This window comes from Lepidochelys kempii, chromosome 3, assembly GCF_965140265.1.
Source record: "Lepidochelys kempii isolate rLepKem1 chromosome 3, rLepKem1.hap2, whole genome shotgun sequence".
Lineage (NCBI taxonomy): Eukaryota > Metazoa > Chordata > Testudines > Cheloniidae > Lepidochelys > Lepidochelys kempii.
The window spans coordinates 178,703,611-178,730,767 of record NC_133258.1 but is presented as its reverse complement, the minus strand read 5'-3'; the positions used below and the strand labels follow the sequence as shown (position 1 = coordinate 178,730,767).

At 42.0% G+C, this 27,157-nt stretch overlaps 1 protein-coding gene across 5 annotated transcripts in view; it reads left to right on the top strand.

Annotated features, from left to right (window-relative positions):
- The window catches only part of SPTBN1 (spectrin beta, non-erythrocytic 1), a 214,493-nt gene that overhangs the window by 139,237 nt on the left and 48,099 nt on the right, over nucleotides 1-27,157 (top strand). For all 5 annotated transcript variants that reach the window (XM_073339156.1, XM_073339157.1, XM_073339158.1 and 2 more), the window contains 13 exons: nucleotides 1,355-1,435; nucleotides 2,331-2,446; nucleotides 3,628-3,740; nucleotides 4,366-4,553; nucleotides 5,489-5,606; nucleotides 7,375-7,533; nucleotides 8,034-8,336; nucleotides 9,424-9,577; nucleotides 10,223-11,093; nucleotides 11,209-11,346; nucleotides 11,997-12,753; nucleotides 12,961-13,163; nucleotides 26,211-26,301. In XM_073339156.1, the coding sequence (XP_073195257.1) occupies nucleotides 1,355-1,435; nucleotides 2,331-2,446; nucleotides 3,628-3,740; nucleotides 4,366-4,553; nucleotides 5,489-5,606; nucleotides 7,375-7,533; nucleotides 8,034-8,336; nucleotides 9,424-9,577; nucleotides 10,223-11,093; nucleotides 11,209-11,346; nucleotides 11,997-12,753; nucleotides 12,961-13,163; nucleotides 26,211-26,301 (3,292 nt within the window). The remainder of the gene's footprint in view (nucleotides 1-1,354; nucleotides 1,436-2,330; nucleotides 2,447-3,627; nucleotides 3,741-4,365; nucleotides 4,554-5,488; nucleotides 5,607-7,374; nucleotides 7,534-8,033; nucleotides 8,337-9,423; nucleotides 9,578-10,222; nucleotides 11,094-11,208; nucleotides 11,347-11,996; nucleotides 12,754-12,960; nucleotides 13,164-26,210; nucleotides 26,302-27,157) is intronic.

The following is a 27,157-nucleotide window of genomic DNA, read 5'->3' as shown; positions in this document are numbered from 1 at the left end:
CTCTCCTTTCAAGGCAGAATCTCAGAAGACTCTAACATCAAAATAATATAATTTTCTCTCTTTCTGGTTGTGGGGTTGCATTTTGGGACGGAGAAGTTGGGCGTTGTTTTTGTGGATGGCGTAGGCTGGGCAAAAGGACTTAATGAAACAAAGATGTTCATTGTAGTCTCAGGAGTGGTATAATTCTGAGGACTACAATTCTAGTCTTCTGAAAGTCCTAACCTGCAGAAATAGTGTGTCGCTTTTTATAGGAATTCAGTATTATGCAATGGAATTCACCCTAGATAATGAAAAGAGTTTTAAACGTCAAAGGACTGTAGCTTGTCTTGATTAAATCTTGTTCTTTACGCTTGATTTCGGTGGATTTGGCCCACAGAATATCTTTTGAGGGCTGCAAGGAAAAAGAATATCAATGGGAAGACTGTTGCTGCTTCTCTGAAACAGACTCCTTGGTGTCCTGCTGCCTTTGAGGTAGCCACACACATTATTTAGTGCAGGTTTGAATTTGTTAGGCAATTAAAGTTTTGATTTCTTTCACATTTAGAAAGAGGGCTTACATAAACAGAAGTGCTTCCAAAATGCCTTTCACAAATAGTAGCCTTCTTGCTATTAACTGGCTATCCATTATTTATAGAAATCCACTGTTTCTTTCCTTCATGAAACTTGAATGGACGTATAGCAAATTGAGCGCAGTTAAGTAATTCTAGCGAAACTTAGGCCTCTCTTTCAGAGAGTTCACCTGAACTGGGGTTTGCAAACAACCTGAACATTTTTCGGAAACTTTGAAAGTCCCTGAACCACTGATCAAATTAATCTTGAATCTGCTCAATCCATTAGGCACAAATTTGACCATCACACTCAAAATCTTGAACTCTCGGTTAAAAGCATTTGTGGGGAAAGGTCATTCCTCTGAAACTTTCCGTTCTGCTTCTCCAGCAGTTCCTATCCCTCTCCAATATTTAATATTTCAAGTACCTGAAAATAATAATTTTCAGCTGTTGAGTCAAGAAGTGACTTCAGACTTGAAGACATCGGAACAATACGGACTGCAGACTGGGCACCACAGAGTAAAATTACTTTTCTAGCTTTTTAAAAAAAGTTGGTTATTATCACACGCGTAGAATGTATAACCTTTCTTTAAGCGTTACAAGGAAAACTGAGATGTTCTTGCCTCTTGCTATTGACATGAATAGACAACAGTCATTATGATTGTGAAACTTTAGTAGCTGGTTGATAACATCCCTCCCTTATGTTATAATTGTCACTCCTACCACCAGCTTCCACTGACATAACATGCAAAGCCAGAGCAGGAATGCTATATTGATTATGCTCTTTCTGGTTTTTGTTGTGTCAGTTACCCCAACGTCAACATTCACAACTTTACCACTAGCTGGAGGGATGGGATGGCTTTCAACGCACTAATCCATAAACACAGGTATGTCCTTGGAATATTCGCTATAGATTTAGAAAGATGAAAGTGTACTCACAATTTTGTAGTATAGTAGTTCGCTGTTTGATTTTTAAATCTGTGGGAGTTGAAGATAGGTTGCAAGAACATTGCAGAGTCCCATGGGCAAAAGATGCAGCAAAATAATCAGACTGTTGTAGCTCTTCACATCATTGCCAGTTCACCCAAGTGGTAGTTAGTGTCTGGCATTGCACATCAAAATGGCTACATTTGTATTCAGGAGAATAAATCATACATATGTGATTGTATCACTTTGTGATTGACTACTTTCCTCGCAATGTCAATTCGGTACCTAAATAGACAGCTACTCTTTTCCACATGTGCTACCCTTACTTACCCTGACTAGCACCATTGAATTCAATGGACTACTTGTGAAGTATGGTGATACTCCGTGTTAGTAAGGTGGCATAATTTGGCCCTAGGTTAAATGTTCATTAGGAGCTAAACTATACCACTTGTACTCACATTGGTGACTACTTGCACAAGAAAGTGCTCACAAATGTGAGTTAAGGCTGCACAACCCTGGCAGTAGATTATTTGTTTTTTCTTATTCATTTAGGTCACATTCATTCTTGGTAAATTATCCCCATTTTTGTCATGGGCCAGATTGTGCCACCCTGGCACATGCTGTGCAGTACCTTACTCCTTCAGTGTCCTACTGAAAGGGGTACGACTACTTGAGAAGTAAAGTACTGGATAATACAAGTAAAGGTGTCAGAATCTGGTCCAAATTCATCCCTGGTGAACTTAGCTCCATAGGTCACCACTGCTATTTTGGGTGTCTCGGATTTATTTTTATTCATTCATTTTAAAGCAACATGCTTGTGTGTTGGGGAAATCAAGGATTTTTCTTATTTTTTAGGCCTGATCTGATTGATTTTGACAAGCTGAAGAAATCAAATGCACACTACAATCTGCAGAATGCTTTTAACCTGGCAGAGCAACACCTTGGTCTCACTAAGCTTCTGGACCCAGAGGGTAAGAGTTCCTACCCTTACAGCATTGACTGGCTGTATGTGGAGGAATATCATTCCTTTTTTACAACCCTCCATGCCCCAAGGTGATGTTTTGTGGCAGATTTTTGTGCGGAAGGCAACTGGATGCAGCTCTCTTTCCTATCAGTACCACTCCCTGCATTTTCCTGAGGAGGAGTAGGTAGGACATCAGAGAGATGCTCGAGATGTTCCCTTCTGCAAGGGACCTTCAATCCCAGTTCCCTTCAGTCCCAGTCAAGGATCCGAGGACTCTCATTCTCTCATGTGGCAGTGTTTTGCTGTAACTAGACCACCATACTGGCCTTGTATATAAAACATAAGAACATCCCAGTGAAGAGGCATCTCTATCATCTGTACATAAAACTTTTTCTTTAAGCTAAAATATAGATGACACATACTTCATAGAATTGTCAGCAGCATTTTTTCAGCCAACAAATGAATATTAGTGTTCATGTGCGGCATGTAGTTTCAAGTCAAAGTAACATTAGAATAGGGAGCTTTATTGTCACAGGACAGGTAAAGATCATGTCGTCACTGGGAAAGTTTCTTCTCACTGACTTTCCAATACATCAACATTTCTGCAAGGATTGGAAATAATTTACTCTCCATCTGCACTCGTTAAGGATTCTCCTGAACAAATATCCAGCTGGGTTTGCTTGCCTTTGTGAATTCTAAATATGACTGTGGGTGACAGTCTATAACTCCTTGGTGCTGGTGGTTGGAATTTCCTCTCTGTAATACTCTTAATACTATCATAACATCAGCCTTCTAAGTGTTTGACAAAAATTGTGCCTCACAACATCCCTGTGAAGATAGGTAAATATCAGCCTCAGACAGCAGAAATTGGAATAGAACCAAAAGGTCATGACTCCCCGTCCTTTACTTCAATGACAGTTTGCATTCTCTAAGCCTAACACAAAATATAGCACTTAGTAGTCATGGAGTTCTGTAGCTGCCACTACCAAAGAATATGACACTAACTCAGAACCACTGAACGTATTTTAGTTTAGGCACGTAAGGCTAGACTTCAGATAAAATCTGGGAAGCTGAAAGGCCACTGAACCCACATATCTGAGTCTTACATAGTGGATTGTCAGCACTGTACGCATTGTTTCAAACCACATATCCCACAGTATACTAAAGTAACTCTTATTTGGTTTTCAGATATCAGTGTTGACCATCCTGATGAAAAGTCAATTATCACCTATGTGGTGACATATTACCACTACTTTTCTAAGATGAAAGCTTTAGCTGTTGAAGGAAAACGTATTGGAAAGGTTTGCAAGCTAAGATTTTATTTGTGATGCAGCAAACTAACTATTCATTTCTAGTGAGCGCTTCAGCCCATTGTATATGTTAGCTTTTAATTATGGACGTGAACACTATATATTCCTATAAAATATAGGAAGTGCTTAATCTTTCCTGATATTTCCATCCATATCTTAACAAAAACCATTTAGCTGATATTTTATTTTGCTTGTTAACTTTACATAGACGTGGCTTTCTCCTGCCCAATAACTGCTTCCCACCCCCAAGAGTTTCTCTCTCCCCTTCTTTGCAGCCTTGAGGAGTCCCTTGTTTAAAAAAGCACACATGCTTTCTCTCCCACTTTGCACAGCAGCCACCATCCTTGCCCTTGAGACAGACTGAACGGGAATTCTTTCTCAGTCGATCAATCACCACATCCTGCCCCCTCAGTTTGCCTGGGATCATGGGAATTCACTGCAGAGCAGTGCAGGGTCCCCACTCCTCAGTTATCCTATCCCCTGTTGTACTCAGGAATTAGCCATTGATCTGTAAGCTAAGTTCCCCTGCACGGTCTCTTTAACGTAGATGTAGGATTGAAATGCGTTTGAACTGGTCTGGCCTTGTTCCTCAGTTGTTTTGTGCTGCTTGTTACAGGTGCTTGACAATGCTATTGAAACAGAGAAAATGATTGAAAAATATGAATCGCTGGCTTCTGACCTTCTTGAGTGGATTGAACAAACGATTATCATCCTGAACAATCGCAAATTTGCCAACTCACTGGTTGGTGTGCAACAGCAGCTACAGGCATTCAACACTTACCGCACAGTGGAGAAACCACCTAAGTAAACTCAATCACTCTGCTTTTGTTTTTTTATTAATCTCATCTTAAGAAAATAGCTTAAAAACCTCTGGTATCTTATTTCTACTTAGTCCTGATCTTTCACTCTTTCACTCACCCACACACACAGTAGAACAAGAAAAACACTGTGCCATTTGCAAGATACCAGCAGATACTGCCTCGCAGCAGCCACTCATAACTACTCATAGTAAAGTACTGCAAGGAGCAATAGAGTATCATTATCAGACAATAATGCCACCATTTATGCATGTCAGCACTGTATAATACATGTACACAGCTAATAATAGTATTTCATTGTTTATCCCAGATCAAGAGCAAGTGTCTCTGGTCTTACAAAACATAACTTTGAATGCTAAAAACTGATGTAACAAGAAACTAAGTCTCTTTAGTTCTGTAAGCTGCCTTGTAATGTTATGACCCTGTAAATATGTATAATCAATTAATGCAGTTTTCATTAATAATAATCACCGTCCAGATGCATTACAATTGCGGTTGGTTTCATAGTGCCTATAAAATGAGTGTATTTTCTAGGAAGTGCTCTAAAGGCCTGATTCAAAAGAAAGAGTCTCATTGACTTCAATGAACTTTGAATCTAGCCTTAAATTCTGTGTCAGTAGATTAACTAGGTCAGTTCATGAAATAAAAAAACTGCCTCCCCCCTCCCCGAGGGATTTCAATATATAAAAACAAATCGGCTGACTTTGTGCAATCATTGTGACATTTGAACCAGTTGGTTCTCGTGGGCACTACTCCTGTCCTTCCTGCTTTCACCCGCAATGAAACAGAAAAAAAAGACTAATAATAATTGTATTACTGAGCTATGAACAACGTCAGTCCTTCAAGAAAGCACTCTTTAGTTCATTAGAAGTGATGAAATATTCATTTTAACCCTGTTTTCTTTTGGGAATTTGTGTCTAGATTTACAGAAAAAGGAAACTTAGAAGTACTGCTTTTCACCATCCAAAGCAAAATGAGGGCTAACAATCAGAAAGTATACATGCCACGGGAGGGCAAACTCATCTCGGACATTAACAAGGTGAAAGCATAAACTCTGTTTTCTCAGCTCCTTATGTGCATGTCAAATGTTTCTTTTCTTTTAATCTTACTTCCAGCTCGCTAGGGAGAAAACTGTCCCCCGCACCAACCCCAGGACCCCTGGATTGATGCAGGGGATCCTAAAGGATTGAGGGGGTAGAATGACTTTTCCTGCAGGCCACACTGGATAACCACTAATGTAGCCTCAAGGCTGCAGCAGCATCTGCAGCACTTGCATATGCTCCCTCTGCTGGGGGAAATGGTGACTGGTGTTTTGTAGCTGTAGATCCACTGGCCTTGCCCTGCTTCTCATTAGTCCCGACTCACTGGGTATATCTACGGAGCAGCTGTGATTGTGCTTCCCAGTGCGGGTAGACAGACACGCAGTAGCTTGGCTCAAGCTAGCATGCTAAAAATAGTAGTATGGCCCTGGCAGTTGGGGCTCGCCACCTGCGTACAGGGGGTTAGGTGGGATTGTACTTGGGTGGCTAGCACCCTCCCAGTTGCTGTGTAGGCAGGCCCTCTGACAGAAAAGAGAAACAACATTTAGTGATCTCCCTTCCCCCCATACCCCATTTTCCAATGCGCTCTACCTGCCATCAAAGCCCCCTGGCAGCTAAAGCAGAACAGAGTTCCACAGTGAATCAAGGGTCTTCCTTGGCCACAGAACAGGGGGCAGAATTTGCCCCATAAGTGTCTCTGTCCTAATGTCCACTATGCGAGAGAGTTAGGGAAGGAGAAGGTTTGTGTGAAGCCACTGGGAACAATCTTGTTGGTTCCCAGTCAGAGTTTATACAACTAGCTGTTACTCAGCTACAGCTGACTGAACAGCAACAGGTCTGACAAGATCTCTTGGGGATAACAAATGGCTTCAAACTGTGAGCCTTCCTAATTTGCTTTTTATCATGCTTGGAATTCCCAGAGCAGCTGTTACTGGTGTCTGTGCTTCACTCTGCATCCGGGAGAGCAATAAACTGCACAACTCCCCTGTTTATGTTATGCTCCTGCTCCTGTGCCTGTGAATGCCTAAAATACTTGGTTTCAGGCAAAGTCACATCTGTTAGGATTTAGAGGAATCTAGGATAGTGTCTGATTAACTGGGGATATTTTTGTTTTTGATGAGAAGGATCTGTAATGCTGATTAGCTTGATTTTAATATGTAATTTTTATGGCAATAGCTTAATGTACGTGAACAGCTTTTTACTTTTTAAAAAATGTCTCATGCAACAAAAGAAATAGAACCCAGTGTTCTGCTCTTTTTCTAAAAGTCAGACCTTAAAGATCTATGTGGAGAATGATTTAGGAGAGAGAACAGGTGAATCATATTTTCTCTCCCTAAAAGGGAAAGATTTTAGCTCTTTTGAGGAAAGATTAAACACACTTGGATGTACAAATTCAAACCAATTGTTTTGTTTAAAGAAAACAGATTTAAAACAAATAAAGAAAGATCCTCACAACATTCCTGTGAGGTAGGCACATTTGATACCCAGTTCATAGGCAGGTAAATTGAGGAACTGAAAGTGTAAGTAGTTCTGTCTTGGCCACGCATTGGCAGAGGTGGGTATAAAGCCTGACAGTCCTGTGCTCTTTCACTAAACAACATGGGCCAAATTCGTCCCTTATGTAACTGCTTTGGCCACAGTGAATTTACATCAGGAATTAATTTTAGTCCACAGTATTGATTTCATGCAAAGTTGGTGTGATTTCTCAAAGTTCTTTAAAAAAGTGAATCTAAAGAATATGATGATTCATTTTTTTCATCTCTTCAGGCCTGGGAAAGACTGGAAAAAGCTGAACATGAAAGAGAACTGGCACTGCGAAATGAGCTCATAAGACAAGAGAAACTGGAACAACTTGCACGGAGATTTGATCGCAAGGCAGCTATGAGAGAAACTTGGCTGAGTGAAAATCAACGTCTGGTTTCTCAGGTGGTGCTTTCAGAACTATTTGTATGACTAAACTTATCACCGTGAGTAATTATGGGATACAGTTTCTGCGCGCAATGCGTGTTCCCTACTTCATGCTAGTTTGTGCTGTGTGTGTTAGACTCCCTCTGAACTAATTCGGCAAGTCTAGACTCAGTAGAAAACTATGCAGGAATGTCTCCCCAATATTCATTATTTCCATGAAATGGAAGGACCAAGTAAATGGCTAGTGAATTCAGTGGAATTACACCAGGAATGAACTTGATTCATTGACATTAGAGACAGAAAATGCCTGTGAGGTCCCCTTGCCATAAGGCCAATTCATGATTTTCCCAGTAATATATCTGCTGTTTTTATCAATGGATGTATTTTCAGAGTATTTTGAAGCCACCGTTGTTAGCAAATTTGTTTTGAATAATCAAAAGTAACATTACGCAGCTTTGTTTGAGCAATAGCATTTTTGATGCACAAGCATTACTAAAATGAATTCTGTGCATTTACAGGATAACTTTGGTTTTGACCTTCCAGCCGTGGAGGCTGCCACTAAAAAACACGAGGCCATTGAAACAGACATTGCTGCATATGAAGAACGAGTCCAGGCGGTGGTTGCTGTTGCAAAGGAACTTGAGACTGAGAATTACCATGATATCAAACGCATCACTGCAAGAAAAGACAATGTTATACGCCTGTGGGAGTACCTGCTGGAGCTACTCAGGGCACGTAGACAAAGACTGGAGATGAACCTTGGTCTGCAAAAGATATTCCAGGAAATGCTTTACATTATGGACTGGATGGATGAAATGAAGGTAAATGTCACCAAGATAAGATGATGGCAGGAAACTGCTGCTGTTACAGATTATGTGTGTCCTTTATCTGTTTGAATTATGTTTGTTTTAAACATAATGTCAGGAACCAAATGTTCAAAAGCAGGAGCTCTCCATTCACGTACATCAGTTCACTTCTTGATACACAATGCTGGACTTTTTTTAAAATATAAAATGAAAACAGCTACAAAAAACCCCCAAGTACTTCTCTCACCTTCTAAACAAAGTAATATTTTATTTTTGCTTGTCTCTGTTTGGGGAAGGCAGATTTACATTCAATGCAGTACTCATTCTGGGCCAGACCCTTTATGCAATGCACATGTGGGTGGAAGGAGATAAGGACCTCTCTTCCTCAGCTGTGCAGCTCTCATGAGGGCCAAGAAGACTTGCAGCTGCTGTGCTCAAGAGAACATGCAAACTGTTTCCCACCTGTCTTTGAGCTGGGGAGAGGGGCAGGGCCATGGCTCCATCCATTCTTCCTTACCTGTCAGCCAGCAGAGCTGACTGGCTGTGCAGAGGAATGACACTGCACCCCCATAAGGGCTGCAGTAGCTGCGTGCAGTGCCCAGGAGCTAAGGGAGGCAGAACGTCTCCCAGTGCTCCCCTAGGCAATACAGTTCTACACCCTCCCCAACACAAGACTGTTTCAGTGGCACAACGAAGCCCTTTTTGCGTAATAGAGTTTTGAAAATATAGAGAAAATATTGGCCGAAATATATTGTCACCAGTGTAAATCTGTAATGGCTCTATGTAAATTACTGGTATCACTCCAGATTTAAACCAGAGTACTGAGAGCAGAACTTGGCCCATCATATGTAAATATTGCTCATTCTATGCTTATAGGTGGCATAAAAGTGCTCTATTGGCTAAAAAAGAATTAAAAAAAAATAAAAACGCAGTCATGAAAATGCTACTTGATGCCTGGGGTCTTATATCTGTAAAGGAGACTTTTACCGTGTGGCCGGTTGCACTGCGGTGAGAATCTCTAGTTCTGTGCTTTGGGAGGTGCATGAAGTAGATTGTTTTAATAGTGACTAACTCAGACTTTTAACTTGCTTTCTTTGAGCAGGTGCTTCTGCTATCTCAAGACTATGGCAAGCATTTGTTAGGGGTAGAAGACCTGTTACAGAAGCATGCGCTGGTGGAGGCAGACATTGCCATTCAGGCTGAAAGAGTGCGGGGAGTCAATGCATCTGCTCAGAAATTTGCCACAGATGGAGAAGGTAAGTTGTAGTTTTACTTATGTGTTAGGTTTGAAGAGACAATAATTTTGGTTACATATTTATTGAGCTTCATTAGCCGTATAATACACATTGGGCTAAATTCACCAGCGTAAGTGGGCCCATCTCCATTGATTCAAGTTGGATTTACTTATGCCAGAGGTAAATTTGGCCAGTTACCTTCTCAGAATTCATCATGGCACTGTATTTTGCATGGCATTTCACACTAGTAGCTAGCAGATTTTGTAACTTTTTACCAGTCATTCCTTTTGCCTTACAATTTCCCATTTCACCTCTTTCTAATGGTTACAGTTCAAGTTATTGGATCTGACTCTGATCTCGTACACAGTAATGTAAATCAAGAGGAATTTCACTAAATTACACTAGAGTAAAACTTCCCCGTTTTTGTACTGCCATTTTGCTCTTGAGTTCAGTAGGGTAAATCGAAAGTAATTTATCTGAATTCGCTGAGAATACTCAGGACTTACACACAAATAACTTAGAGTGAGGTTTGACTGGTACTCTAGTCTTTTAGTGCACTCAGCTACTCTGTGATGGCTACTCTGCAAGCATTAAGAGTCCTAGGTGCTCTAGTTTTACAGGTAAAAATAAGTAAGATTGAACTCTAATACATTTCTGTCTGATCAGGTTACAAACCGTGTGATCCACAAGTTATCAGAGATCGTGTAGCTCATATGGAGTTTTGTTACCAAGAGCTATGCCAGTTAGCAGCCGAACGCCAAGCTCGCTTGGAAGAATCCAGGCGTCTGTGGAAATTCTTCTGGGAAATGGCAGAAGAAGAGGGCTGGATCAGAGAAAAGGAGCAGATCTTGTCATCTGATGACTATGGGAAGGACCTAACTAGCATTGTCCGTCTCTTGAGCAAGCATAAGGCATTTGAAGATGAAATGAGTGGCCGTAGTGGCAACTTCCAGCAGGCAATAAAAGAAGGTGAAGATATGATTGCTGAGGAGCACTTTGGGTCTGAAAAAATTAGAGAGAGAATTAAGGATATGCGAGAGCAATGGGCTAACCTGGAGCAGCTGTCTGCCATTAGGAAGAAACGCCTGGAGGAAGCCTCTCTTCTTCATCAGTTCCAAGCTGATGCTGATGATATTGATGCATGGATGTTGGACATCCTCAAAATTGTCTCCAGCAATGATGTTGGTCACGATGAGTATTCTACTCAGTCCTTGGTCAAGAAACACAAAGATGTTGCTGAAGAGATTGCAAACTATAGGCCAACCATTGACTCACTGCATGAGCAAGCAAAAGCTCTGCCTCAGGAACACGCCGAATCTCCAGATGTTCAAGGCAGGTTGTCTGGAATAGAGGAAAGATACAAAGAGGTCGCTGAACTGACACGGCTCCGTAAACAAGCTCTACAAGATACCCTTGCTCTGTATAAGATGTTCAGTGAAGCAGATGCTTGTGAACTTTGGATTGATGAAAAGGAGCAGTGGCTCAACAATATGGAGATTCCAGAGAAGCTTGAAGACCTGGAAGTGATCCAACACAGGTGAGAATAGAATTGTGAGGAGGTCCTGTTGTATATCAGCTACCTGTGTGCCTCACTCTAGTCTTATCTTGTCTGTGACTGAGGGTTCCCAATGCCTTTATGATCTTTTTTTCAGATTTGAAAGCTTAGAACCAGAAATGAACAATCAGGCATCCCGTGTTGCAGTGGTAAATCAAATTGCTAGACAGCTGATGCACAGTGGTCATCCAAGTGAAAAGGAGATCAAGGCTCAGCAAGACAAACTCAATACAAGGTGGGTTAATGACAGATGACATGTGGAAACTTGAGATTAGAGGACATGGTTAGCGTTGTTTCTTTTGTGTTTCTGTGTATTTTATATATATGTTTTTGAAATGGGCAGGGTCTGGTTTTCACCTAGTGAAAACTGGCATAGTTCTGTTTTTTTTTAAAAATTCTGCCTCTCTCTTAGGGCCTGATTCAAAGCCAGAGTTGTTCCATTGACATCAATGGACTCTGAATTAGGCCCTTACTACTGTAGCTATAAATCTGTGATAATATGAAGACTTAATGTGCTAAATATTTTGTTGTAAAAATCAACTGGTACAGCATATTTTACAAACCTGCTCTTAGAGTCTTAGTTTTAGTCTTCATGTGCATTCACGCTATGCGGAAAATCCAGAGAGTTAGAGTGTAACCTGCAGAAAATATTTGACCCTGCAAAAAGTGAAAATGTTGAAATCCAGTCCATTGCTATCTGGTGTTTTCTAGTATACACTGTAGCTCACTGTGGGGGGGAGAACAAAAAAAACCAAAAAGAGGTTATTTAAAAGTTCAACAGGCTTACTTCAGCCATTTTCCTCATTCAGAAATGTTGACATTAGACTTTACCATTATTGTATATTACCCTCAGTTTCTCTGCTTTTCTCTCCTCCCCATTTTTAGATGGAGCCAGTTCAGGGAACTGGTAGACAGAAAGAAAGATGCTCTTATCTCTGCTCTGAGTATCCAGAATTACCATCTTGAGTGTAATGAAACCAAATCCTGGATCAGGGAAAAGACCAAAGTAATTGAATCCACACAAGATCTGGGCAATGATCTGACTGGAGTAATGGCCCTTCAGAGAAAGTTGACGGGTATGGAACGTGATTTGGTAGCCATTGAGGCTAAGCTAAGTGACCTGCAAAAAGAGGCTGAAAAGTTGGAATCTGAACATCCTGACCAAGCTCAGGCCATCCTGTCGAGGCTTGCAGAAATCAGCGATGTGTGGGAAGAAATGAAAACTACCCTCAAGAACCGGGAAGAGTCCCTTGGAGAGGCAAGCAAACTACAGCAGTTTTTGCGTGACCTGGACGACTTCCAGTCCTGGCTATCCAGAACCCAGACTGCGATTGCCTCAGAAGACATGCCAAACACACTGACTGAGGCTGAGAAGCTGCTCACTCAGCATGAGAATATTAAGAATGAAATCAACAATTATGAGGAAGACTACCAGAAAATGAGAGACATGGGCGAGATGGTAACCCAAGGACAAACCGATGCACAGTATATGTTCTTACGCCAGCGCCTGCAGGCTTTGGACACTGGGTGGAATGAGCTTCACAAAATGTGGGAGAATAGGCAAAACCTCCTTTCACAGTCTCACGCCTACCAGCTGTTTCTCAGAGACACTAAGCAAGCTGAAGCATTTCTTAATAACCAGGTAAGTGGACAGTAATTTAGTTCCTTGCATTAATCTCTGACAAATTGACACCACTTATTGCAATTGCCTAGCTAAAGATAGCAAGTTTTTTTTCTCACAAAGATGAGAAACACTCTAGTTCACGGTATGGGGAGCCTCTCTCTGTCAAGCAGATAGCAATTAACACATCTTACGCTTTTTTGTCTGATATATTTTTCTTAATAAAAGGAATATGTTTTGGCCCATACTGAAATGCCCACTACCTTGGAAGGAGCAGAAGCTGCTATTAGAAAACAGGAGGATTTCATGACCACAATGGATGCCAATGAGGAAAAGCTCAATGCAGTTGTCGAAACTGGCAGGAGGCTCTTTAGCGATGGGAACATTAACTCTGACAAGATCCAAGAGAAAGTGGACTCTATTGATGACAGGTAAGGTTTGCTTAGAGTTTTAGTGACTGTTGTACATCAAACTTTCCAGCTCACCCAGAACTTAATTTCTTTTCTGAATTTGCCTTTATCCTTTGGATTGTGGAGATTTCCTAGCATGAAGCACTGATACCAGTTGGATTGGTACTGAGATGTAGAAAACCCCAGCTCCTGGGAGCAAGGCATTAAGCTGAAGTATACTGAAAAGTGGGTTTGCTTCTCTCTCTTACATCAGTGTAAACAGGGAAAAACTCTACTGGAATCAGTAGAGTTACAGCAGTGCAAAGCTGACCCTAAGTGACCTGAGACTCAATCCCTGTATGTTTTAATCCAGTTTTCTCGTAGATGGATTAAGGCAAAGGGACGTATTAGAAAATCCTAATATGGTATGTTTTCGTTGTGTTATAAAAACATTAGGAACCAGCATGCTTCAAAATGAGATGGGCTAATTGTAATCAAATATGAGCTCTGCCTCCTTCTGGAGACATTTGAAATAGTGAGCTAATAGTAGGATTTGGCTGTGAGACGGTTGCTATATCATTGTATCAGAGCATTCATAGACTGTTTATGCTATGAATTGAGGGAGCTGGTCTTCCCTGGTTCCACAAGTCTAAAGTTTCTCTGCTATCACCTGGCTAATTTAATTATATTAATGTATTCCTGTCCTTCTCCAAAGAAGGAAGTTGGCTCCTCTGGAGTACAAGTGAAATTGTACTTGACCTACCCACTTGGCTTTGATCACGATTCCCAAGGTGTAACAGAGGTTCCCTGCCTCTTTTTGTGAAATTAGATTAGAAAACATTGGTAAAAAGAAAAGGAGTACTTGTGGCACCTTAGAGACTAACACATTTATTTGAGCATAAGCTTTCGTGAGCTACAGCTCACTTCATCGGATGCATCGGATGGCTTCTACTCTGAGACCATTGGTAAAAATGTCTCTCATCCTAAAATAGGCTATTTCTTTGTCCTTATTGCTGGGACATGGCAGCTGTAGATTTTAAGCACTTCTTCTTTTCTAAATTCAGGATGTTTAATTTTGATGGGAATGAACCTAATGCCTTGGATGCACTTTTATCCTTAGATCACAAAGCACAACTATAATAATAATAATAAACTTACGTAGAACCTTTATGCCAAATAATACTTTTGATCCTTATACCAGATACTCATCTTACCCTAATTACGTAAGTTTCTCCTTCAGAGAAGCTCAGCGATAGCCAATTGCTCTTCTCTCCAAGGATGAACCTAAGTGAAATACTGTAGGATATTCCATTTAGTCATTTGCCTTTCTTCTCTGTCCGGGTAAAGCAAAGACCTCTAACCTGTATGCATTCTGCCTCCATTATGGCCCACCAAGACGCCCTCACAAAGAAAGGCAGAATATTTCTGTTACCAGTGATTCCTGGGGATCTCTTGAGAAGGATTTCCTTATGCCCTACACATTTCAGTGATCCTCTATCTGACCAGGATGGAGTGGATATGGCTCCCTTTAGAGCTCAGCAATGATGCCCCAAGTGCCAGAAAGATGGGATCTCTTGAAAGTGACCCAAGGCTCAATTCATTCCAGTGCCCAAGTGTGCTGACTCTGCAGAGCTTCCCACTCCTCCAGCAAAGAACCTGAACTGAGATAAACAGCACAGTGGCCACTACAATGGGACTGCCCGTGTGTCCTCATTGTTCAAATAGAAGTCTCTACTCTATGAAGGACTATTCAACTTCTCTTAGAAGACTTTGTTAATAATTAGGGAAGGCAATAAAGGTACTTAATATCACACTGCTGCCAAATTACCTTTTAATCAACACCAGGACACAGTGTAAACCCAGTCAGCACCGGCACTGATTTCACTCTGTCCCTCTAAGCCTGAGCAGTTACAACTATACAGTCTCTAGCAGTGTAGGGATCTTGCTTCCATAGTCTGTTTATTTCTGGCACCATACATATTAGAGGAGAAGCAGAGGATGTATTGGTGGCATGGCACATTGGGTACCAGCATTACCACAGAATTTTACATGTTCCAGGCTTTCAGCAACCCTCAAATGTCACTCTCCTCGGGTGATGACTAGTTTTCATGAATACCTGCTTCTCATTCATGGCTCCTCCAGTAAGAAAAGTGGAAAATAAAAACCAGTATTTGGCAACACAGAACAAGGGACTTTTCTCTTCATAAATAAGGCAATCTCTCAAGCTTCCCAACCTGCCTGTGATAGCATCTTCTGACTTGATTCTGACTTAGATTTTGCAATGTAAGATTTTGTTTCTTAGACAGAAAAATAACATCTTTACACCATTTTTATTATACTGCTTGAAAGGCCAGCACTAAATATATTAGCATGGGGATAAAAGTTCTTTCCTCCCACTCATCCGAAGTAAACAAAGCAGGTAACCCCAAACTTTCCTTCCCCATCTTCTCTGATTTTCTCTCTCCTTCACCGTAGCTTTTTCCTCCCACTTGCTAAGGCAGGGAACTTGTCTTCTGGTCAGCCAGACTTTTCCTACAGCCTCTGTCATTAAGGGTGGATCCAGGAACACAGTATCTTCTGGTCAGCTTCTCCCTGAAGCCCAGTAATAGGCAGCTGAAGTGTGGGGATATTCTAGGCCTGACTAGACCACCTTCCATTTCCTATGCTTCAAAGAGGTGCTCTCAAAACTCAGGGGTCTTGTTGTCAAGTGACTCTTTGCTGCAGTGAAAACCTCCTTGCTACCCCTAGATGGCTGCCTTGCAGACCTTAATTTCATGACATGGGCTTTACGTGTTCCTGCTTTGAATGCAAGGCAAATCCTAGACACTGTTTTTGATTCCATTTTACATCAACACATTTCCAAAGCTGTTTATGTGGAACACCGCAAAAACCACCCAGTGTTACACTATTAAGGAAATACGTGCAATTGCGGTTGAGTTTCTAGGAGTATAATGCCTCAAAAACAAAGTGTAAGGGTTTGTCTTCACTACCGGGGAGATTGCTGCTGCTACATATGATGCACTGGGTGTCGATTTAGCGGGTCTAGTGAAGACCCGCTAAATCGATGACAGAGTGCTCTCCGGTCGACTCCAGTACTCTAGCTCCCCGAGAAGAGTAAGGTAAATCGACTAGAAAGCGTATCCCATCAACACAGCGCAGTGAAGACACCGGGGTAAGTCAACCCAAGGTACGTTGACTCCAGCTATGTTATTCGCATATTTATGTTATTCAGTTTACCCCGGTAGTGAAAATAAGCCCTAACTTTTGAGTGTTGTGAGAATGGGTTTAAAGGAGGCCTCTTGGTTTAACAGAAAGTATGTCTCCCACTCAGGCTCCATCTGGGTGTACAACGAAGAAATAGGGCTGTTGATTAGTCGCAGTTAACTCAAGTGATTAACGCCAAAAAATTAACTGAGATTAAAAAAATTAATCGCAATTAATCTCACTGTTAAACTTATTGAAATTTATTAAATATTTTGGATGTTTTTCTACATTTTCAAATATATTGATTTCTATTTCAACACAGAATACAAAGTGTACAGTGCTCATGTCATAAATATAAAGGGAAGGGTAAACCCCTTTAAAATCCCTCCTGGCCAGAGAAAAAAAATCCTCTCACCTGTAAAGGGTTAAGAAGCTAGGATAACCTCGCTGGCACCTGACCAAAATGACCAATGAGGAGACAAGATACTTTCAAAAGCTGGGAGGAGGGAGAAAAACAAAGGGTCTGTGTCTGTCTGTGTGGTGCTTTTGCCGGGGACAGAACAGGAATGGAGTCTTAGAACTTAGTAAGTAATCCAGCTAGATATGTGTTAGATTTTGATTTCTTTAAATGGCTGAGAAATTAAGTTGTGCTGAATAGAATGGATATTCATGTCTGTGTGTCTTTTTGTAACTTAAGGTTTTGCCTAGAGGGATTCTCTATGTTTGGAATCTGATTACCCTGTAAGGTATTTACCATCCTCATTTTACAGAGGTGCTTCTTTTTATTGTTACTTCTATTAAAATTCTTCTTTTTGGGAACTGAATGCTTTTTTTCATTGTTCTTAAGATCCAAGGGATTGGGTCTGTGGTCACCTATGCAAATTGGTGAGGATTTTTATCAAACCTTCCCCAGAAAGTGGGGTGCAAGGGATGGGAGGATTTTGGGGGGGGGAAGATGTTTCCAAACAACGCTTTCCTAATAAAAATAAACCCAGATAAACGTTTGGTGGTGGCAGTGGAAGTCCAAGGGCAAAGGGTAAAATAGTTTGTACCTTGGGGAAGTTTTAACCTAAGCTGGTAAAAGTAAGCTTAGGAGGTTTTCATGCAGGTCCCCACATCTGTACCCTAGAGTTCAGAGTGGGGAAGGAACCTTGACAGCTCACTTTATATTATTATTTCTGGTTACAAATATTTGCACTGTAAAAATGATAAAAGAAATAGTATTTTTCAGTTCATATCATACAAGTACTGTAGTGCAATCTCTTTATCATGAAAGTGTAACTTACAAATGTAATTTTTTTTGTTACATAACACCACTCAAAAACAAAACAATGTAAACGTTTAGAGCCTTCAAGTCCACTCAGTCCTACTTCTTGTTCAGCCAGTTGCTAAGACAAATAAGTTTGTTTACATTTACAGGAGATACTGCTGATTGCTTCTTATTTTCTTCTTATCTGTGAGAACAGGCATTGGCATGGCACTTTTGTAGCCAGCGTTTCAAGGTATTTACATGTCAGGTATGCTAAACATTCATATGCCTCTTCATGCTTCATCCACCATTCCAGAGGACATGCTAATGATGCTAATTAAAAAATAATGCGTTAATTAAATTTGCGATTGAACTCCTTGGGGGAGAATTGTATGTCTCCTGTTCTGTTTTACCTGCATTCTGCCATATATTTCACGTTTATAGCAGTCTTGGATGATGACCCAGCACATGTTTATTTTAAGAACACTTTCGCAGAGAACACCACTTGCCACCATTCCAGAGGACATGCTAATGATGCTCATTAAAAAATAATGCGTTAATTAAATTTGTGATTGAACTCCGTGGGGGAGAATTGTATGTCTCCTGTTCTGTTTTACCTGCATTCTGCCATATGTTTCACGTTTATAGCAGTCTTGGATGATGACCCAGCACATGTTTATTTTAAGAACACTTTCGCAGAGAACACCACTTGCGCCTCAAACTCCTTTATCCTTCTTCCCAGAGCCACTCAGTCTGCATTGATCCGCTCAAGGTCATTCTTGGCAGTATCAGTGGTGCCCACATGGAGAAGTAGGAAGGGCTAGTGGTCTGAGGTCTTGATCAGTCTCTGCGAACACTCAGTCACATCCTGGATTCTAGCTCCAGGCAAGCAGCACACTTCTCGAGTCTCCTGGTCTTGTCAGCATATGGATGACTCCGTCCCCCTTAGGAGGGAGTCCCCGACCACCACCACCCGTCTCCTCCTCTTGGGAGTGATGGTCATGGAACCCCCATCCCTAGGATAATGCATCCCATGCCTTCTGGCTGATGGGGTCTCCTTCTGGTACCTTCCCTCAGAGGGCTTTTCCAAATCCTTCTCTGCAATAGTACCTGTGGAAAGAGCCTCAAAATGGTTTCACACCTCTATCTGCATTGGGGGTACATAGGTTCTCCTCTTTCTTCTTCTGGAGGTCACCTGTTGCCAATATTCTTCCCCGTTCTGCAGTGCACTCACTGATTCCTCAGCATGTTTTGCTTCCAGAACCAAACACTGACTTCTATCCAGAAAATCTTCATTTTCTCTGATGCAACGCAGGGTTGATACCTGGTTCTCTAATCTTCTAACCTTCTCTTCCAATATGCAGACCAGCTTGCACTTCGTACAGGCAAAGTTGCTTCTTGTCCTCTGGGAGAAAGACAAACATGGCACATTTTGAGCAGGTCACAACAGCTGATCACTCACTATCCACGTTTTCCTTCTAAGAGGCTCCTCAGATGTTGTGTGTACTGCTCACAGGAGCCTGAAAGGCAGAAACACTCAGTGCGAACTCCCCTCGGGTGAACTCCCAGGCAAACTCCCTCTGTTTGCCTGGGACATATGAATCTTTAGCACACCTGGCACGTAAATATCTTGCGATGCTGGCTACAACAGTTGTATGTGAAGGCCTGTTCTCACTTCCAGGTGACATTGTAAACAAGAAGCGGGCAGCATTTTCTCCTGCAAATTGTAACCAAACTTGTTTGTCTGAGCGATTGGCTGAAGTAGGACTGAGTGGACTTGTCGGTTCTAAAGTTTTACATTGTTTTATTTTTGAATGCAGTTATTTTTTGTACATAATTCTACATTTGAAAGTTCAACTTTCATGATAAAGAGATTGCACTACAGTATTTGTTTTAGGTGAATTGAAATATACTATTTCTTTTGTTTTTTACAGTGTAAATATTTGTAATAAAAAATAAATATAAAGTGAGCACTGTACACTTTGTATTCTGTGTTGTAATTGAAATCAATATATTTGAAAATGTAGAAAACATCCAAAAATATTTAAATAAATGGTATTCTATTATTGTTTAACAGTACGATTAATTGCACAATTAATCACAATTAATTTTTTTAATCACTTGACAGCCCTACGAAGAGCCCAAACAAACAAGTCCAAATCAATGACGTTGCTCAGTGCTTGGCAAACATAAGAAGCTGAATTCTTTATAGTAAAAACTTTTGACATTGGCTATATTCTATTGAGGGGAGGTAGAGGACCTCATATAAAATCACCCTACTGTATTTTCCACTGTATGCATCCGAAGAAGTGAGCTGTAGCTCACAAAAGCTTATGCTCAAATAAATTGGTTAGTCTCTAAGGTGCCACAGGTACTCCTTTTCTTTTTGCAGATACAGACTAACATGGCTGCTACTCTGTAATCTGGTTATGTGGCTGATGAGCCCCTTATTTCTGAAAATAAGTTCTGATTTTAAAACACCAGCATGACTGACCCAGGTCACAATGGAACTGTTTTTGCCAAGTTTTTTTACACTCACAAAAATCCTATAGGCAAAGTGGCTGTAAGTAACTTGTTCTACGATTGTTGTTGTTAATTCAGGGAAGAGAGTTTCTTGACTCTTTCAGTGGAAAAGTTGCACCTCCATGAGAAAAAAATTGAAAGGCATAAGCTTTGCTGAAACAAACAGGAATTTTAGAGCCAAACTAGTAGATATCTCTCAGCAGGCAGTTACTTCCACATGTGTTTAACAGTCTTGCTTTACAGATGTCTCAGTTTCTATTCCTGTTTAGGCTCAGTGAAACCTACAGATTAACAGTTGTGCTACCATGGCTTTGTTTATCCATTTTTCTGACTCATTAGAGTTCTTAGGTGCCTTCATATAGAGCAAGTATCAGTAACACTGTAGAAACCTTTTAGCACTCTCCTTCTGGGTAATTTCCTTCAGATATGTAGTAGTGATTAACATCTCTACCATTCCTATTTCACATCCTTCATAATTCTCCTACAAAGAAGAGACTAAGCTCTTGGGGTCATTATATGAGTGTACACTACAGAATACAGTGGGGCCCATTTTTGATGGGACCTCTACACACTATTGCAATACAAGTCATAAATATGAATACATTTATGAACAAATCTATTGGGCATATACACAAGTGTTTTAAAGAATTGAAGGCTGAAGGGGAAACTCTTTCAAATGTGTAAATGTTGGATCCCCTTCAGACAATGATTTTAGCATGTTAATTTTACCACTCTGAGTAGCAAACATGTATTGACTTGAGCCTAGTGGAGGTAGAAGGTTTTGGTTGTTCTTGTTGTTACAAGCATCATTAATGTTACTAGAAAACCATGTGTTATGGTTACGGGGCTAGATGAACCTCTGTCCTCTTTCTGGTGTCTCTGAGTGCACCCCCTCAGGCTTCATTCATTTACCTATCTTATCACAAAATGTCAGAGTTCTCCCACTCTTAGGGCCCGGGGTTACGGTACCATGTATCAACCATTCTTACTCCAGGTGACTGAGTTCAGGAGCCTGTGGTTCTTCCCTTTGTGTATCTGTGACCACTGGTGTATAGTGACTAGAGCAGGGTGGGCAAACTTTTTGGCCCGAGGGCCACATCTGGCAATAGAAATGGAATGGCAGGCCATGAATGCTCACAAAATTGGGGTGGGGGTCAGGGCTCTGGTTGGGGGTGCGGGCTCCGGGTGGGGCCAGAAATGAGGAGTTCATGGTGCGGGCTGGGGCGGAGGAGTGGAGTGCGGGGTAGGGGTGTGTGAGGGCTCTGGCTGGGTCTGCGGGCTCGGGGGTGGGGCTGGTGATGAGGAGTTTGGGGTGTAGGAGGGTGCGCCGGGCTGGAACCAAGGGGTTTGGAGGGAGGGAGGGGGATCAGGACTGAGGCAGGGAGTTGGGGTGTGGGAAGGGGTGTAGGCTCCGGCTGGGGATGTGGGCTCTGGGGTGGGGCTGGGGATGAGGGGTTTGGGGTGCAGGAGGGTGCTTTGGGCTGGGATTGAGGCGTTCGGAGGGCAGGTGGGGGATCAGGGATGGAGCAGAGGGATGGGGCACGGGGAGAGGCTCAGGGGTGCATGCTCCAGGTGGCGCTTACCTCAAGCGGCTCCTGAAAGAAGTGGCATGTCCCTTCTCCGGGTCCTACACGGGGGCGCGGCCAGGCGGCTCTGCACGCTGCCCTGTGCACAGGCACTGCCCCTGCAGCTCCCATTGGCTGCAGTTCCTGGCCCATGGGAACTGCAGGTGCAGTGCTTGGGGCGGGGACAGCGTACAGAGCGGAAGCCCCTGGCTGCCCCTACGCTGGAGCGCCGGAGTGGGGCCATGCAGCTGCTTCCGAGAGCCGCATGAAGCAGCCCCCGACCCCGCTCCCAGTGGGAGCTCAAGAGCTGGATTAAAACAGCTGGCGGGCCGGATGTGGCCCGCGGGCCATAGTTTGTCCACCCCTGAAACTTCTTAAAACAAAGTATTGTTTGTTTTAGCAGCAGGAACAAAGCTTTTAGAGAAAAAAGAATTTGAAAACCACCATTTACACACATCTATCTTACCTAAATCCCTAACATCCTGTGATGGTGATCTAAGCATGGGGACCTTCTCCAGACACTCCCAGCAGTCGTGTCTCATTCTGGTTTCCCTGAACAGCTACCTTCCTCCCTTGAGAGAATGTCCCTTTAAACCCTGCTTTGTATTTTTTTTTATCTTCTCTGTTCCCAGGCTTTGGTCATAGAATCATAGAATATCAGAGTTGGAAGGGACCTCTGGAGGTCATCTAGTCCAACCCCCTACCCAGAGCAGGACCAATCCCAACTAAATCATCCCAGCCAGGGCTTTGTCAAGCCTGACCTTAAAAACCTCTAAGGAAGGGGATTCCACCACCTCCCTAGGTAACGCATTCCAGTGTTTCACCACCCTCCTAGTTAAAAAGTTTTTCCTAATATCCAACCTAAACCTCCCCCACTGCAACTTGAGACCATTACTCCTCGTTCTGTCATCTGCTATCACTGAGAATAGTCTAGATTCATCCTCTTTGGATCCACCTTTCAGGTAGTTAAAAGCAGCTATCAAATCCCCCCTTGTTCTTCTCTTCCGTAGACTAAACAATCCCATTTCCCTCAGCCTCTCCTCATAAGTCTTGTGTTCCAGACCCCTAATCATTTTTGTTGCCCTTTGCTGGACTCTCTCCAATTTCTCCACATCCTTCTTGTAGTGTGGGGCCCCAAACTGGACACAGTACTCCAGATGAGGCCTCACCAATGTCGAATAGAGGGGAACGATTACGTCCCTCGATCTGCTGGCAATGCCCCTACTTATACAAACCAAAATGCCATTGACCTTCTTGGCAACAAGGGCACACTTTTGCCTCATATCCAGCTTCTCGTCCACTGTTACCCCTAGGTCCTTCTCTGCAGAACTGCTTCCTAGCCATTCGGTCCCTAGTCTGTAGCGGTGCATTGGATTCTTCCGTCCTAAGTGCAGGACTCTGCACTTGTCCTTGTTGAACCTCATCAGATTTCTTTTGGCCCAATCCTCCAATTTGTCTAGGTCCCTCTGGATCCTATCCCTACCCTCCAGTGTGTCTACCACTCCTCCCAGTTTAGTGTCATCTGCAAACTTGCTGAGAGTGCAAGCCACACTATCCTCCAGATCATTAATGAAGATTTTGAACAAAACCGGCCCCAGGACCGACCCTTGGGGCACTCCGCTAGATACCGGCTGCCAACTAGACATGGAGCCATTGATCACTACCCGTTGAGCCCAACAATCTAGCCAACTTTCTACCCACCTTGTAGTGCATTCATCCAGCCCATACTTCTTTAACTTGGTCCTTCTGGCCAAACCAGTCCTGAAGACTCAGCAGAAGACTGAGACAGAGTTTTCAGAGCGAGTGGTTCTGGCGTTGTCCTGTAACAATTCTCAAGTGTTTGCTAGGGGAGGCTTGTTTTGAGCCACTCTTTCTCCCTCCCGCCTATTTTTTCAGGCAGACGTCTAATGAGTTAACCCACTATATTCATGCAATATATATCTCAGTAATCAGGCCAATATACAGTACTCATAAATTGTTATGGAACAGCTCCAACTCCATTTTGCCATGGCAGAGAAGAGTCTTGCATTTTGTCATGAAGTGAGTCAGGATTGCAGTCATGCTCAGCACTTTTGGAAGGGGGTTCAGAGCCGGGGTCAGCTATTGAGAAAGGTATGACTCCAGCTCCCACCCTAAATACCTCAAAAAGTGATCCAGTCTTCACTCCTGGATTATTTGGGCCCAACTCTCTTCCCAGTTTCACCTTCGCAACACTGTTACCTTCAGTGGAATCACACTGGTATAAATGAGAGAAATTGACCCTTTATCTAGATTTTTCCCTCCACAGATTGTAAACTGAAGCACAAAGAGTTAATAGAGTATCCGCCTTTCTTACCAGATAAAGTAAGTTATCTCACCTCCCCCTTTTAAGGGCCCCAAACAGCAAAGTGCAGAGTGCATATTGAAAGGTTCAGAGCACCTGTAACTCTGTAGGAATTGAAGGTACTCGGTGTCAGGAATCAGTGCAGTTGAGCCAGTTTTCAGGCAACCTAACAAGTGCACCTGGCTTGTAGTAGGCTACCTGCTTGGCTACACTGCCTGATTGGTTGGAAGAATCAGAAAACCGAATCTTAAGCTCAGCCACAGTTCAGCAGTTGCTTGAAACATCTGTGTATGGCTGTAATAGCTCCTCCTTGTTCTAGGACCGTCTCCTGCTTTGTTCTATCCTTGGCCCCAACCCTGCTCTGCCTTGCCTTGCTCCTGGTAATCCAGTCCGTACCCTCAGCTTTGATTCCTGACTTTGGCTTTGACCCTTGGCTCTGGCGTCTGGCCTCTGACACTGGTTTAGACTCCTAATTACTAACTAGACATGATTCCTGCTCCAACCACTAGCCATGACCACCCAGGTCCACCGCAGTCACTCATATTCAGCATCTTTGCACTTTCTGGCTCTTGGATGTCATTGCAGAAATGAGCCCCCTATGCAATGAGAATCCGTGCTTCAGGTTTTGTTAACTATACCAAGGTCTTGCAAAGCATTCCAGGTCTCCTATCCATTGGACAGCCATTATTTATAGAATTCATGTTTCTTTCTTTGAATTAGTCTTTCATTCACTGTTTAATCTGAGAATAAAACTGGATCTTCCTGATCTACTTTTTTTCTTTAATGAAAATTCAAAGACCCTAATCCTTTCTTCTCACTCCAGATAATCTCAGACTATCAAGTGACCTTTGGGAATTAAGCTAATAGCCTGAGCTCCAAAGGTTATGTTTATTATGATGATGAGAAAAATAATTACACCATCATCTGCTTGAATATCCGTATATGCATTCCCCTCAAAGGCCCTGACGTTAGTGGCTCTGTCACTCTCGTTTTGTTTAACCCCAGATTCCCCTGCCCTAAGATCTCTGCACATTTAACTCGGTTCAAGTTAATATCTTGTAAATTCTCTTTTTAATTTAAAATTTATTTCACTATTGGCAACAGGTCACTTTTATCGAGTAGGATCACCCTGCAAATCCATTTCCTGATTTCTTCCTTTTTGTTTTGACTTCTTAAAAATGTGTGCCTATCCTGTCACCCTAGGAGCTTACACAGTAAAACATGAACAGCTACACAATACATAACTAACATATTCTCTCAACTTCTGCCTGTCAGATTTAATAGATATCATTCCCATTTTACCCATCTCCTTCTCAAAAGAGAGTGGGGGGAAAGAGAGGTCTCAGAAAACAAACCCAACTGAAGTGCTGTGAGACAGAAAATCTTCTGAAATTCTATCTGAAATGCCTTGGGAATTAATTCAAAAGCTTATGTGACCATTTGCAGACAAGCAGTTGTGAGTCGCTGAGAATAGGGTCTTTCTCTGAGAACCTTATTCATGGCCAGATCATCTACCGAAGTCTTTCAGGCCTCCACCCCAACCCAGAGGAAGTCAACCCAATCCTTCTGTGGGCAAATGCAATTATGAGGCAGAAAATGGAGTTTCCTGAAAAACCTTCTTTTCTTCTAAACCAAGTTTGATCTTAAATATTTTCTCAAATAAATAATGTTTCTGGAGATATAAAGCTTCTGTTTGCAAGACTGTATAAGTGTGGTCACACATAAATTTGTTCTTAAACACAGCATTTTGAGGATTATTGAAACCACTGCAGCATGATTCAGTAGGAGCAGGCCTAATGGTGCTGAGTCGTAGTGAAAAATACATTAAAGCTCGTTAGAGCATGTGTATGCTTTGAATTAGTTAAGTAATATGTGATTGAATCAAGGCTTTTTAAGGTTTTTGTCAAAGTCTCAAATTTTATGTGGTCTCAAAACTAGTAGGCCAAATTCTGTACTCAGTGACAACCATAAAATCTGACTGAGTACAGAATTTGGCCTTGTGTCTCAAAGCTAATCCAGAGTAGGTCACAAAATGCATAGGTCACAAATAAGCACATTCGGTAACAAGCCTTAATAATGTCTTCCATTTGAAAGGCAATAAAGTGAGTCTGCCACCACACGCACATTCATAACAGATATTCCATAAAGGCTGCAAAAAATGATAAAATCATAGCTTTACTTAAAAGGGCCTATCTAAGTGCGTGTTGTTTTTGTGTCTTAAATAGACATAGGAAGAATCGTGAGGCCGCCAGTGAGCTTCTGATGAGGTTGAAAGACAACAGAGATCTTCAAAAGTTTCTTCAGGACTGCCAGGAGGTAGGTTATGTCACTTGGCTGTAATCTTTAAAAACCTCAACCTGTAGCATTATGAGCATCTCAACTTGCATTCAGTGGGAGCTGAGGGCTCTCAGAATCTCACAGGATCAGGCCTTAAATGCACATCTGATATGTATCAAATGATCCCGACATCTAAGAGTGAAGCAAATGCTTTCTGCTCTGTTGTTATTGGGGGCTCCATCATGGTCTCGGTTTCCTCTCCATCATATTAAGTTAAGGAGAGGAAAAAAGGTTGCTAAAAGAAGCACAAGCTTGAAGCTATGGTTATGGAATCTGGAAGGCATTAGCACTGGGTTTCTGTATTAAGAATTGTTTCACTGTGTGTTGTGTGTTCTGAAATATGGCTTATCCACATGGCTTCTACAAGACATTAGTAAAAGGAACACAAGGCAATAAACATGGGCTGAGTAGGAATAAATTGGATAGTTTCTAATGTGGTGTTTATCTGATGGTTTGTTTTATTTCTTAAAACGTTTTCTGTCCAGATCTCCTATCATTGGACATGTGCCTTTTGCACTGCAGGCAATATTTAAAATTGGAAATAATCTTTCTCTTAACATGTGGAATTAGTCTAGTGATTATCGGGTTATTTCATGCATCACTGACAACACACATTAAAATTAGCTGTGCAAACCTGAGACCCTCAATGAGGTGGTTGGGAAATAGCTGTTTTAAATTTTAAATTTCGGTTTATCAGCCATACCTCTCAACCACATAATGCAGAACACAAGCCACAAAGATGATTTTGTACAATAGTTGGAAATAATTGCTAATTCCATAGGAGAAACATACAAAATATCATTCATAACCTGAACAAATGATGTTTACTGACGGC